Source organism: Acomys russatus, chromosome 20 (assembly GCF_903995435.1).
Source record: "Acomys russatus chromosome 20, mAcoRus1.1, whole genome shotgun sequence".
In the NCBI taxonomy this organism is placed as follows: Eukaryota; Metazoa; Chordata; class Mammalia; order Rodentia; family Muridae; genus Acomys; species Acomys russatus.
The window spans coordinates 363,206-378,600 of record NC_067156.1 but is presented as its reverse complement, the minus strand read 5'-3'; the positions used below and the strand labels follow the sequence as shown (position 1 = coordinate 378,600).

The window sequence follows — 15,395 nt, the reverse complement described above, 5'->3', positions numbered from 1 at the left end:
AAGCTTATCTTTCAATAAAAGTGAGCATCTGCCTTTTAATCTTCAGTCTTGAATGTACTTCACTGGGTTTGGAATTTTACAACCATGGACCTGTTTTGTTTGTTTTCTCCTCAGTACTTAAATATTTCTCCAGTGTTTTCAGGTAGCAACGGTTGGGAAGTGTTGGGGTGATCTTTTTGTGCACTGTGTACAGATTATCTGTGTATATTCATATGCTGATTTCTGTACCAGCAGAGAGCTCAGGACAGGCCAGACTGTATTTTTTTTCTTTGGCTGCATCATAGTTTGTAAACTCTCCCTCCAACACCTTCTGACTGGTTTAATAAAGAGCTGACTGGCCAGTAGCTGAAGCAGGAGAGAAAGGCGGGACTTCTAGCAGAGAGAGGAACTCTGGGAAAGAATCACACATGAAGGGTGTTTCCAGCCAGACACAAGAGGAAGAAGCAGGATCCAGGACTAGAGACTAATATGGACAAGTAATGGTTTTATGGAAGTCTGAAATGGCTATTTTGTCTCAATATTTCCCTATCTTTGGTTGCCTTTAAAGGTTTTCTTGGGGGCAAGAGAAATGGCTCAGTGGTTAAGAGCACTGGCTGCTCTTTCAGAGGTCCTGAGTTCAATTCCCAGCAACCACATGGTGGCTCACAACCATCTGTAATAGGATCTTGATGCCCTCTTCTGGTGTGCATGAAGATACATACTTATATTCATTAAAAAAAAAAAAAAAAAAAAAAAAAAAGGTTTTCTTTACCATACTGAAGGATACATTTGTCTTTTTCTGCTGGGTAGCTATCATAGAGTTTTAGCCTATATTCTTGGACTTTTTGCAGTTCTTTCCAACAGTTCTATGCTGTCCCTCCATTTTGTTTCTTAGAGATTGCTTCAAGGCTAGACATTCTCGACCTATGTCCCATGACTTAGAACTGTTCTTTCACTCTGTGTCGAGTTGCATCTTGACCAAGTTCTCATCACTGTCTTCAGCTGATTAGCATTTTTGTTGTTGTTATTTGTTTGTTTGTTTGATCCATTGTTTGATTTGTATATTAATCCTATGTGTTATGGTCTGGTTTCAATGACCACACATTTTTATTTCCATGACTCACAATTAGTTGTCAAGTCCAATTGTCGTACTATCTTTATACCTATTTCCGTTTTCCAATTTTCTTGTCTTTTTTTGATGGCTCCTATCTCATTAATTACTTTTGAGTATAATATACAGCTGGGGTGTGTGTATGTATATATGTGTGTTAATCAGGTTGACTATTACCTGTAATCAATGTATATATTTGAATAGTTGATTTTTGTGAAGGTGATCTTTTACTAGATTTCCCTAAACTTTGGAGTTTTAATTAATCAGAGTGTTTGAATGGGATGCTTTTCTCTTGAGGTACTTGCTTACTTCACTTTCTTTTCCTCTCTGTGTATACCCATCTCCATCAAGTACTTTTGCATTTATATCATCAATCAGAGCACCAGGGTCCAAGTGTGAAGAAGTAGTCTGACTTCTGGGGGCAGCTGTTTAATGAGGTCATAGTATGCATATCATAACATGCATACATGTTAATGACATCATATATACAATCACTGAGTAAGCAGACAAACCTAGAGCTTTGTTATCCCTGGGCTGGTAACTTCCTATAAAATGAAGGCTCTTGGAAAAATTGGTAATATAAATAAAATGCTACACCAGTCCCAGTTACCAGCAGTATGTGGTTCTACCCTGGTCCAACGGGGAACACACTTGGCCTGTTACTTACAGTCAAACTATTGGACCACCACCTGCTTTGGATGGAGTCCAATGAGGTGTAGCTTCAGTTTCACTCTCATAACTTGCTATTTCATTTATTTGTTTGTTTATTTATTTTCTAAGACAGGGTTTCTCTGTGAAACCCAGGCTGTGCTTGAATTTAACTGTGTACATCAGGATGGCCTCAAACTCAGAGACTATCTGCCTCTGTCTCTGAAGTGCTAGGATTAAAAGTGTGTGCCACTACCATTGTACATAACTTGCTATTTCTGATCTATGAAGATATTTATTTCTAGAAACCCAGCTTTGTCTTTTTAGTGCTCTTTTTAAATATTTTACTTGTCACTGCTATATTTGCAGCAAAAGGAGTGAGTAAAACATAAACCCAATGTGCCACTTTGAACAAAACTCACTAAAATGCATATAAAATCAACAGGGAACTTTAAAGCCCCTTATTTTTAACCATATAATAAATGAATTGCAAAATATTTTTATAAATGCAAATTAAATGCTAACTTAAACCTTAAAATATAAACAGTTCAAAGTAATTAAGTACACACATTCTAAAGTAAGTTTACTCAAGTGATTTAATGGAGAAATACTTGGTGATCAAATTAGTCCTGTTTGTTCAAGTAAGAAATGAAAATTTCAAACTAAAACCAATTTTGGTTATAACCAAAAGTAAAAAGCAAGTCTACTGAACATAGACTGCACTTTTAGAGAAAATCCTTCACACTTAGTGGGAAAGAAGACTTGTACCTTTTCACTTGTTAAAAACTTTGCAAAGTAGACATGCTCTCCTCCTGTTTTCAGTTCTTCCATTTTTTTCCTGGAGGCTTGAGTGTCATCTAATTTATAACTCTTAAAAACAGCTAAAACTTCTTCAGAATACTGCAAAGAAAAAAAAAAAAGGAGTTTTCTTTGACATTGTTATAAATTTTTCATTTAGTGATTTTCTGTATCAAATACTTAGAATTATTAAGCAGCAAACATTTTATGTGCCCTGATTAATAAAACAGTAAGATGATAATTCAACTGAGAAGATAACCCCTTATAATTTCTCACTCACCATTTTAATCTCAATTTGGATGGTGCCATTCCTCTAAACTGCATATAAATTAACACAAACACTTACCATGTTGCTTTAAAAACTATTTTTTAAAAAAATTTGAATCACAACCTTCCATTTCTACAAGACAAATATGAGGATTCTTCTAAGACAGGGTTGGCAAATGTTTTGTAAAGGCACAGACATTGAGTATTTTGGGCTTTATGGTGTCAGTTCCAAATGCTAAACCCTGCCATCACACTGCAGAAAAACCACAGATAAATGAACCATCATGACTATAGCCTAACCTTTTTGTTGCAGGATATTTGATCCCATTGGAAACCCGAGATTATGAATTGGAAAAACTGTTTCTTGTGGTGTGGCTCAGCCTTCACATAGGCACCATTAACCTAAGTGCTTTCTTTAAGCAAGAGCTAAATAAAGCCAACCATAGGTCAAGAGGCAGAGAAAGAAAACAGTTGGCAAGGAGTAAACATAAGTAGATACAGGAAGGAGGAACATTAAGTTGAAGGGTATTTAAGACAGTATGGAGGAGAAGGGTCTTTCTTCCTTCTGGGATGTCAGTGGAGTAGGAAGGTCAGCTAGGAAGGTCAGCATTTGGCTCCTGAGTCTTTATTGGTAAAAATCAAATGTTTCAGATTTTGTTTTAAAAACATTTCTACACTCTAACTTTTGGCACAACCCTACAGACAGAGAAATTACTCCAGCTGCAGACAAAGTAGGAGGCCATCAGATGTGGGAAGTCCTTAACAAGAAAGTTAAGAATGAGAAGTACCATAATAAAAGGCTCAGGACTCTGTATAGGGCTACTCTACATGGCTTAAAAATTGAAGCAGGAAAAAAAGCTAAATAACTGAACTTGGTTCAATGCCAATTATGATTGCCACTTTGGTATTTCATACTTTGTTCTTAATAGCCATAATGGCTTTCTATACCCACTTAAAGAAAAAAATGGGTTGCTAAGATACAAGCCTTAGAATGAAAATTATGAGACTTATATACGAGAATAAGAAAAATACCCATATACAGAGGAATTTAAGTGAGCCTTAGAAAAAAACTAAGAAAAATAGTAAGATACAGGCAGAGGAATTTAGACAAGAGCCTACCATGCCACCACATAATGAAACTAAAAGGGAGAGGCCCAAGGTTGCTAGAAAACCAACTTTAGTTTATCCAGTTAGTACACAGGACCTACCAGGAGACAGTAAGTACCCCCAAGGTTATGGAGAAGTTAAAGGAATCCTATAGACACATTAGATTTGAGGAGATTTAAGGAAGTGATTATTTCCTATGATATGCATTCATCCAATGTGAAGGAGATATTAAATTCATGGGCAACTCAGAACAGAAATATCCCCCAAGACTGGAAAGACTTGGCAACAGAAATATTGGAAGCTGGTCCTCAGTTATAGTAGTGAAAGTGGTGGAAAGAGGAAGCTAGGGCCATAAAACAACAAAATTAGGCCAGAGGTATTGATATTTCCCAGGAGCAGTTGCTAGGTGAAGGACAACATGGTTATTTACAAAGGCAGCTTGAATTTGATGATCATACCTTGGCGTCATGTCATTAGGCAACTTTAAATGGTTGGAATAAGGTTGAAGAATCAGGAAAGAGGTCTGAGTCATTTATTAAAATTATACAAGGCCCAAAAGAAGCCTCCACTGTTTTTTTTTTTTTTTTTTTTTTTTTTGCCAAGATTGACTTCAGCTATAAATAGAATAATATCAGATTCAGAAGTCAGGAAAATATTGATGAATCTTTGGCTTTTGAAAATGATAATTCAGAATGCAGAAGGTTGATTAGACCTTTAAAGGTAAGATCAGCACCAGTAGAGGAATGGATTAGAGATACGGCTAATATGACAGGTTTGTGATACTAATCTGACAGGAGAAGTAATTTCTAAAAGTCTTAAGAAAAATCAAAATGGCATGTTTTAATTGTGGTAAGCAAGGTCACTTAAAAAGAGATTGTAGGCAAGGCCTTCCTAGAAAAAATGTTTTTTCAAGAAATAATCCAAAAAGAAGGCTTCAGTCTTCTGGAGTATGCAGAAGGCATGGTGAAGGCCAGTATCAGACCAATGAACACAGATCAACAAGGGACAGGCAAGGCAACCCTTTGCCACAGGGAAATGTCCTAGGGAACTGCCCAAAGGCCCCAACATCTGATTCAATCATTCCCTGTCAGTGTCAGAGAAACTCTTCTACAGAGCAATTAAAAGATGTAAGGCCTGTTGTTAAAACCAACCTTGCTTTGGATATAATCGAGGACAGAAGAGCTTCAATAGATAAAACAAAATCAGGAGAGAGCAGAAAACAAGTATTTTGGTAGGCTGCTATAAATGATCAGAAACCTAAGCTGAAATACGGCATTGAAATAGAAGGTTTAGTAGACAGAGGAGCACATGTAACAATAATTTCACCAAAATCTTGGCATCCAAAATGGACTCTTCAGGAGGTAAATATTCAGTTTCTAGGGATTGGAACTTTGTCTCAGATAAAATAAAGTGCAAAATGAGTCAAGTATATAAGTGTATAAGTCCAGAAAGACAAATGGGAAAAGTAAAGCCATATGTGGCTAAGATAGTCATGAGTTTATGGGGATGTGATTTGTTGCAGCAGTGGAAGCACAGATTCACATTCCCCCAATTTCAGAATAAAGTATGCTTCTGAGAAAAATATTTAAAGGTATTACTAAGAACAGTCACAGACCCTTTAGGTTGTACATAAGCAAGACACAAAGGTCATTGGATAATAGAAAAAAACCCTGCTAAATTAAATCAGTGTGTGTATTTTAAAGATGTGGTGACCTCAGAATAGAAACCCAGATGTGTGTTACTTTGGGGAAGAGGTTTTCGCCTTTGTTTCCACAGCAGAAGAAGGGTTATGGATACCCATCAAAACTGATAAAGATGCTTCTTCTTCCTTGGGAAAACACCAAATGGCGGATGATGCTGGTGCCGCAGGAGGGCCTGGAGCACCTGGGGCCCAGGATTAGGAGGCTGCAGCAGCTTCTGAGGAGGTCTTAGGGGCCTGCAGCCACAGCCTTGGTCGAGGCTGCTGTGCTCGTGGAGGTAAAACCGAAGACAAGGAGTGGATCCCATCACCAAGCTGGGCCACCTGGTTAAGGACATGGAGATCAAGTCCTTGGAGAAGATCTACCTGTTCTCCATGCCCATTAAGGGAACCGAGATTATTGACTTTTTCCTGAGTGCATCCCTAAAGGATAAGGGGCTGAAGACCATGCCAGTGCAGAAGACATGGGCTGGCCAGCGGACCAGGTTCAAGGCTTTCGTCGCTATTAGAGACTACAATGGTCATGTTGGTCTTGGTGTTAAGTGCTCCAAGGAGGTAGCCACCGTCATTGAGGGGCCGTTGTCTTGGCCAACCTTTCCATTGTCTCTGTGTGGGGAACAAGGTTGGCAAGCCACACACAGTTCTGTGCAAGGTGACAGGCTGCTGTGGCTCTCTTATGGTGCATCTCATCCCTACCCCCACAGGCATCTCTGCTCCTGTGCCCAGGAGGCTACTGATGGTGGCTGGTGTTGATGACTGCTACACATCAGCCAGGGGCTGCACTGCCACCCTGGACAACTTTGCTGAGGCCACTTTTGATGCCATCTCCAAGACCTACTGCTATCTGACACCTGGCCTCTAGAAAGAGACTGTTCACCAAGTCTCCTTGTCAGGAATTCACTGATCATCTTGTGAAAACCCACACCAGAGTCCCTGTTCAGAGAATCCAGGCTCCAGCTGTGGCTACCACAGAGAGGTTTTTTTTATACAAGAAAAATAAAGTGAATTATGTCTGGAAAAGAAAAGAAAAAAACAATTGATAAAGATTATATTAGAACAGGAGAGCTCTGAATAAGGATAGGTACAGCTTAATCATTCAGTTTAAATTGACTTATAAAGACTAAAATTTTCTTGTTAAATAAAAAGAATATTTTTGTTGTTTGATAGTAAAAACATAATTGAGAGACTCTAAATGTTTTAAGTAAATTCAAAGGGTCAATACAGTTTAAATTTGTTTCCTAAGTCTTCAAGAGTTGGAGTAATTTGGAGCTAAGATAAAAAGAAAAATTGAGCAGGGCGGTGGTAGCCCATGCCTTTAATCCCAGCAAAGACAGGAGGATCTCTATAAATTAGTTGTTTCTTAAATTCTAGGGTTACAATGAACACAGTGGCGGTGGTAGTTCATGCCTTTATTCCCAGCACTTGGGAAGCAGAGGCCAGAACATAGGAATTATACTGATTTAAATTTAAAAGCCACTTGCAAAAGACAGGCTAAAACTGAAAGTTAATGTCCTTCGTAATCTAAGAATAAATACACTTAAAGGTATATTTAGTTTCAAATTTTTGAAACAATTCTTTTTTAATTTCAGTTGAAAGATAATACTTTTTCTGTTTCCAAAAAGCATTTTGCTCTAGAAAGATATAATACCACCGCCCCCCCCCCCCCCCGCAAAAAAAAGAAATTACTCCAGAGCTAGGGTTGAGGTAGGGTTTTGCTTTTATATTTTTCAGGAGAATAAAAGCATCCAACCTAAGGAATCCAGAGGCCACTGGACAAATGAAACATCTAAAGAAAAAAAGGAGGGCTCATGAGGGGTAAATGTCCCAAGAAAAAGAGTAAATTGGCCAAGTAGTGTCCTAGAAGAGGATGGGCCCTACAAGGATGAGCCCTCCTGGATTGTGTAGTGCTGACCACTGGGCAGAACTGTTCCCTGCCTCTTCTGCTGCCAGGTCCCGAGCAAATAGTGGGCACCTTTGGGTTGACGGCTATGTTCTATCTCGCCAGGGTCACCACCCAGAGGTCAGCTTCAGACTACAAACTGCTCAGAACATTCAAATCGCTGAGTTCATGTGAGACTGACATGAACATTTAACTGAATTTTGAATTAAAAACTACTTAATCCTAAAACTGCCAAATACAGCCAAGATGAACATTGTGGAAACTTAGGCAATAGCTTCATTATTGTAAATAGTTTAACTGTCTTAGAGTTTAAATCGTTCCTTTAAAAAAAATAAGGGGCTATAGTAACAATATAGGAATAATAGGGAACACGGGTAGATTACTAGATCTACTCTTACGTATCTTTGTGTACTGATACAAAATTAAGATTATATTTTGGTTACAACATATTATATATCAACTCTTTTTAAGGTATTGTACCTATTAAAAATGCAATGTGAAGTTTTAGTCCTTTTGAAAGCTTATTACAAACTGTTTAGGATAATTAAGAAATGCAAAATAATAGTCAAACTAGTGATTTTGTTAGATACTACTTTAGTTAGTCACAGGTTTGTTTTGTTGTTTGTTTTTTTATGTTAATGACATAATCAGTGGCCAGAGACAAGCAATGTTTGCCTATTCAATTATACTGAGATAGATAGATGGTCTTCAAAATCTGTCAGATATTCTGGGCCAGTAGTCCAAAGAGATGGATGCTCCAACATTCCAGAAGAATCTTGGGTGACTGTCCAGATGGCGAGCAGTCTCTGTCAGTTTTATAGTTTTGGAAGCTGCTTGCTCTGCACTTCCTGTTTATTCAAATAATATTTATCCTTTTCAGGCTGCTGATGGGGTTGAAAAGTAAATAGTTAGAGTCTCACAGTTAAGCTTAAGTTATTTGGTATTTAAGATAGTTGTTTTTAGCTAGGTGCAGTGGCACATGCCTGTAATTCCAGGGAAGGCTGAAGCAGGTGGATCTCTGTGAGTTTGAGACCAGCCTGGTCTACAGAGTGAGTCTAGGACAGCCGAGGCTACACAGACAAACCCTCTCGAAAAACAAAACAAAACAAACAACAACAACAACAAAAGACGTTTTAAGATGCAAGTTATTATAGAAAGTGATTTAAATACAGAACTTTGGACTCACCAAAATAGGATAGATATTAGTGTACTTCCTCTAATGCTGCTAAATATAAGTGGCCTGGACACTGTGAGTGTAATTAGAACCAGGTGGTATATAGTTTAGAGAAAGACCTTTTTACTTAGACAAAAAGGGGGGAAGACAAAATGTTGTTTTTTAAAACAAAGTCCCAGACGTCTGATTTTACCAGTAAAGACTCAGGAGCCAGTTGCTGGGATGAAAACCTACTAGCTCACAGAGGTAGAGAAAGCACCGAGCTGGCCTTCCTACTCCACTGACATCCCAGAAGGAAAAAGTCCCCTTTCCTCCATACTGTCTTAAATACCCTTCAACTTAATGTTCCTCCTTCCTGTATTTACTTAAGTTTACTCCTTGCCAATTGTTTTCTTGCTCTGCCTCTTGACCTATGGTTGGCTTTATTTAGCTCTTGCTTACAGAAAGCACTTAGGTTAATAGTGTGTGTGGGGTGGGGGGGCTGAGCCACAATGCAACAAAGAAACAGGTTTTTCCAGTTCACAGACATGAGGCTCACAATGGGATCAAATATCCCACACCACCTCTTTACAAAGCAGACTGACTTAGCTAGGGGCTATAGTTTTATGTCCCCTGTTTTAATAGGACAACTGGGAGAAAACAACTGGGCAGGACAACTCCTTTCAAGCCCTCTTCCTGCTGTGGTATCTGTCTCCTACTTCTCAATAAACCCTTCAAAAATACTTCAAATGTAGAAGGTATATGAAAAACTATCAATTTAAGTAAGCAGCAATTTCTATTAAAAATAAACCTTCAAAGCTTTAATTATTAACTTTTAACCTTAAGCCACTTAAAACTCTACTACAAAGTCAGTGGTTAAGAATCAATTCACAATTTAGTTTTTGTGTACTATATAACAGGTATAGAAACACCAGAGGCAAAGTTCTATAGTGAAAAGTATTTGGACAAGATAAAGTCTACTTCTGCCATTATCCGTGAAGGATCAGCTTCAGAGATTGTGTCTAGTAACCCACCTTGAGAAAAGTTTTCCAAGAAATCTTCTCATAGCATTGTACAGGGTTCCTGAAGTAATCTTGAAGTGACCAGAATTTTCTATACAGGTTGTAATCAATTGGAATAGAGCTATAAAATAAATATTACATTAAATCACTTAACTCGTTTGACAGACATATACATGTTCTTTCCTGGGCCACAAAACCTTTTCAGAAGCTCATAAAAGGCTTCTATCCCTTAAAAAGCATACATTCAGAAATAATTATATAAACTTTTAGAAACAATCTGAAGGGATTAGAAAACCTCAACAGACCCTCTATACACTGGTAGAACCCCTGAATTTTGACAAAACATATGGCTATTTAGAATGAAAGACTAATGACTTGATCTTTCCTGCTGCTAGGAGTAGCCATGTGAAATTAGTTGGAAGAAGGCATATGTGCAATATTTGGGCCATGTTTTACCATCTGTCTTATTGTGCTATAGAAAAAAGGAGCAACATATTCTGGAAAAAGAAGTCAGAAGAAATCTGAGTTCCTAGACTACCCTGTAAGTACTAACCTGCCAATGCTGGAATGCCTCTTTCCAGACTTAAACCAATTTAAGTGGATAATGCCACAGGCATTATCATAACTATCCACTATTCTAGGAAAGGAAGTATGAGACAATTAGGTAAGGAACAAATCAAGTTAGTATCACAAAAATAGGCCTTTTCTCTAATGACTAATTCAACTTCCAATTTGGCAACAATACGATGTGGGACCACAGTAAATGGAAGGTTGTCTCTAGCAGAGAGAATCATGCAGCCATTTATATGTCCATTTTTGTTTTTTTGTCTCAGTCACTAGAAGATCCAAATATAATTTAATGCTTGACATCAATAAGAATCTTTTGTTTATTTAAGAGTTGGAGAGATGGTTTGGCAGTTAAGAGCCCTTACTGTCTTGCAGACGACCGTAGATCAGCTCTCAGCACTCACATCAGGCAGCTCAAAACTGCCTGAAACTTCAGTTCTAGGGGACTGGACATCTCTCTAGCCTCAGAGGCACTTGTACTCATGTGCACATACCTACATGCAGACAGACACACACATAAATAAAAAGAAATCCTTTTAAAAAAAGGATCTTTTGTTTTCAGTTGTCTTCCTCTGTATGTGTGCATGTATATGTGTGTTTATGATGTGTCTATGTGTGTAAGTGCAGGTGCCTCCCACCTTCTTCAAGGCAGGGTCTGTGTAAGTTAGCTGTGTGTGGACTTCTGGCTGTTCTCCTATAGGAGCTGAGGGCTATAGTGCCTGGGTCTACACTGATTCTGAAGATTCCAGCTCAGGTCCTCACAACTGTCGTCTGAAGAATTGTATTCCAAATTGCTGATTATCATTTCCAGCCTTCTATAACTGGCTTAGTGTTGACATGTTTTACAGAATCAATTTCATCTATTTTCTGTGGTGCTGGGGATCAAACTCAGCAAATATTTTGCCACTGAGATGCACCTCCATTCCAGAGTAAATTTTCAAGCAGTATGAATATATTAAGAATCTTTTATAGTTGAGTCAAAATATCTCCCACTTGATGGTTACACTTCCTTTGCTAGATGCTATTCTTTCATGGCTAAATTAACTGGTTTTTTTTTGGTGTTGAGGACTGAATCTAGGGATTGTGTTTGCCAAGCAAGAGCTCCACTGAGCTATACCTCCATTTCTCTAAATAAACTTGCGTCTACACACTGAACACCAACTTACTGTCCACTTTTACTATTCTATAAAAACTTGTGGATTTCCTATTAGGGTAACACACACACACACACATACACACACACACACACACGCGCGCGCGCGCATGCCCGTGCCCACATATACCCACAGAATATATTGTAGCACAGGGAATTGAGCCCAGGATTTCAAGCATGCTAGGTAAGTACTCTACTACAGAGCTGCATCCTTTGTCTGTCTGTCTCTGTCTGTCTGTGCCTCTGTCTCTCTCTTGAGACTGGGTTTCTCTATGTAGCCCTGGTTGTCCTGCCCGCCTCTGTTGGACAGACACGGTTTTACTATCTCTCCACCCACATAATGGAAAAAGAGAACTGACTTCCACATGGTATCCTCTGGCCTTTGCTTTTGTGCTCTGGCACATGGATTTATATATGCACCAAACAAATAAATGCACAAGTATAAAAGTTGATAAACTCATCCATAGGAAAACTGTTTAAATAGAATCTGCCTCACTTCCCCAGCAGCTAGGAATATAGGCTTGTACCAGTTATAAGCAAGAATCAATTAGAACAATGGCTGAAGTAAGATGTGTTCAAACCCAGATGTTAGGTTAAGAATGATCTCTCAAGCCTTTGTTGTGTGGCCAACAAAGGAAGACCCCATCACAACATCAACAACAGAATGATACAATGTTACCTAAGTATCTTAAACTGAAATGCTCCAAAAAAGCAATTTTTCTCTACTGTGTTGAACTTCTTTTTGCTGTCATTATTTTGAGATTGGGTCTTACTCCATTACCCATGCTGCCCTTAAATTCAAGGCAGCCTGATCCTTTCTGGGATTAAAGGTTTATACTACTATTCCTGCTCCATTGAACCATTTTACAGAATTTTTTGTTCGTTTGTTTGTTTTTTGAGACAAAGTTTCTCTGTGTAACAGCCCTGGCTGTCTTGGAATCAATTTGTAGTCCAGGCTGGTCTTGAACTCAGAGATCTTCCTGCCTCTGCCTCCCAAGCACTGGGATTAAAGGCATGCACCATCATTCTCAGCCTCATTTTATAGAATCTTATACACAAATTTTAGTATAAAAATGTTTACTCATTATTTAAATCAAATCTAAAATAGACTCCATAGTATAAATTCTTAGGTAATATGCTTTGTAATCCTACTTTTTTTTGTTGTGGTTTTTTGCTCTTTTTTGTTTGTTTGTTTTGTTTTGTTTTTGTTTTAAGATAGGGTCTCTCTGTGTAGGCCTGGCTGGTCTAGAACTTGCTATGTAGAACTCATAGAGATCCACTTGCCCTAGCTCCCTAAGGCTGGGATTAAAGGTATGTGCCACCAAGCCGACCCATAAATTCAGTTCTTTTGGTTTTTCAAGACAGGGTTTCTCTGTGTAGCCCTGGCTGTCTTGGACTCACTTTGTAGACCAGATGGCCTAGAACTCATAGTGATTCGCCTGCCTCTGTCTCACAAATGCTGGACTAAAGGCACGCGCCACCATACTCAGCTCAGTTCTTTTATTTTTATTTTAGGTTGACCTATTTTAATAGTATGAGGGTTTTGCCTGTATGCATGTATATGTACCGTGAGGTCAGAAGAGAGCATTAGCTTCCCCTGGAACTAGATTACTATAGAAGGCTGTAAGACACCATGTGAGTGCTGGCAAGGAAAACTGGGTCCTGTACTAAAATAAGTATCAACAGCTGAGCTAAAGCTACCTCTCCAATAGCTAAATTCAGTTCTTAAGTTTATAAAGAATTATAACTCTCCCTATACTTTCTTCCTCCATTCATAAACTATTTACAATAGACAATGATAGCTGAGTGCTAGATTCTATTTCAACAACATTCCTGTGGATGAGTTACTTATTTTTACATTTATATATGCATTTGTTTAGTGTGTCTGAATGTGTGTGTATGTCATAGGATGAACACAGAGGTCAATGACAACTTGTAGAAGTCAGTTCTCTCCACCATGTGTGTTCTGGGGATCAATCTCAGGCAGCAGGCACTTTAGCCCTTGGACTATTATCAAACAACAAACCTGAAAGCTTTCTACTAGGCCAAGCATAACTAGCCAGCACAGTATCCCTGGGGTTCTGTTTACACTTCAGGTAACTCATTATCTGAGCGCCTACTACTTTTGTCCAGTTTTACACAGGCAGACCCTAATAGTCCATTCTATTCATAATATATGTAAACAAATTGGTCTTTAAAAAAGAGTAACCACAATTAGGATAATGAACAATGATTAGAAAATGACTGGAAAATGAAGAGATACTTTTCTGTGTCCTTTACATTTTCCATTGCATGTTTCATCAGCAACTACCATGAAAAATATCTTTCTGAATCTTTTTCTATAACCACAGCGAGTAGGCACAACTGCTACGTTTTAAAGGTACTACCACAACTCACTTAGAGGAAACCACTTGTTTAAGCCATATGACTACAAGCAAGCACTAAAGGAAAATCTGGGGATATATCACCTCCAACAGTTTCCTTTATGACTAGCTGATTGAATCTGAAATCTGGGATATCAGAAATACCTCACTCTTAGCCGGACGTGGTGGCGCACGCCTTTAATCCCAGCACTCGGGAGGCAGAGGCGGGCGGATCGCTGTGAGTTCGAGGCCAGCCTGGTCTACAAAGTGAGTCCAGGACAGCCAAGGCTAACACAGGGAGACCCTGTCTCAAAAAAAAAAAAAAAAAAAAAAAAGAAATACCTCACTCTGTGCAGACAGAGGAGTCCCCTATTGATCTGGGCAGCAATTATAGAAATTCTTTCATTTATAACTGATGGCAATGCCTATTGCTTCAGACACGGAAGACTGCTATTCTGATGTGCTGGAAGACTCTGATCTTCTGGTCCCCGTCTTCCTCACTGCTTCTAACTAGCACTGTGAAGAGATCACCTGCAACAAAGGCTCAGAACTACAAAGGGTAGGAAAAGAGTGATAAGAGAAAGAGAGAAAGGGAAGTTTGTAATTCTTTGTATGTCGTTAAGTCAGTACACTTACCATGAGCATGAAGTCCATGGTTTAATGGAAAGGGCTAACATTGCCACTGGTTATGATGTGTGTAAGATGGGCTGCTCAAATAGTTAAGTATTTGCCCGTAATTTAGAAGCCAACTGATATAGCCTACTAGTGATTCAGGGTTTATTATTTTAACATACGTGAAAGGTGTACATAAGAGAAACCTATAAGCACAATTTCCCCCTCCTCTGTATCCTCATTCCAGTATTTGATGTCTCATTACAGGGCTATCTTTGTAAGTCAGGAAATCTTAAGCTCTACAAACTCACCAAGTTGTAGGTGCTTCATCGTCTCCCATTTCACCTTCTTCTACATCCATCCCTTCTTCTCTATCCTCTGTGTGCTGAACAAAACAACCAAAATAAAACCCACTCTGTCATGAAGTAGTCATTGAGCAAAAGATGACATGCTATATAATTAGGTAATTTATATTGCTAGGGAAGCCTAGTTATAGTAATTGTTCAGATCTATAATCTTTAAGGCAACGGGAATATTAGGCAACAGAAAACCAAGAGTTGTATGACAATAACGTAACATGGTCACGTGTAAAAGCACAAAAGTCGCCTTATTTTCCAAATACTTTTCATCACTGAAGCAAAGAGTAATAATTAATAAAAATAGTAGAAGTAGTAGCACAGGAGAGAAGCTAACGTGGGTGTGAGGCTGTAGAACAGACAGGCAGTCTTCCCTTGTTACTGGCAGCAATACATATAGATGTACCTTTTTTGAGAGGCAACAACAAAATCTGAAATGCACGCACACTTTGACTAAGCAATTTTACTTATCCTAAGGAGATACAGGCATGGGTTAGTAATTATACATACAATTCACTGTAATGGTAACAGTTTCTTACTACTAGAAATTATTTGAGCTGGGCAGAGTGACACAAGCCAGCATTTGGGAGATGAAGGCAAAAGGATCATCAGAGCCTAAAGTCATCTTCAGCTATACAGTGAGTTCAAGATCAGCTTGGG

At 38.6% G+C, this 15,395-nt stretch overlaps 1 protein-coding gene across 1 annotated transcript in view; it reads right to left on the bottom strand.

Moving 5' to 3' along the window:
- The window catches only part of Thoc1 (THO complex subunit 1), a 42,053-nt gene that overhangs the window by 12,544 nt on the left and 14,114 nt on the right, over positions 1–15,395 (bottom strand). Inside the window, exons 9-11 of the mRNA XM_051163951.1 lie at positions 14,691–14,764; positions 9,697–9,805; positions 2,507–2,638 (exon numbers count right to left, since the gene is read on the bottom strand). Coding sequence (XP_051019908.1) covers positions 2,507–2,638; positions 9,697–9,805; positions 14,691–14,764 — 315 coding nt within the window. The remainder of the gene's footprint in view (positions 1–2,506; positions 2,639–9,696; positions 9,806–14,690; positions 14,765–15,395) is intronic.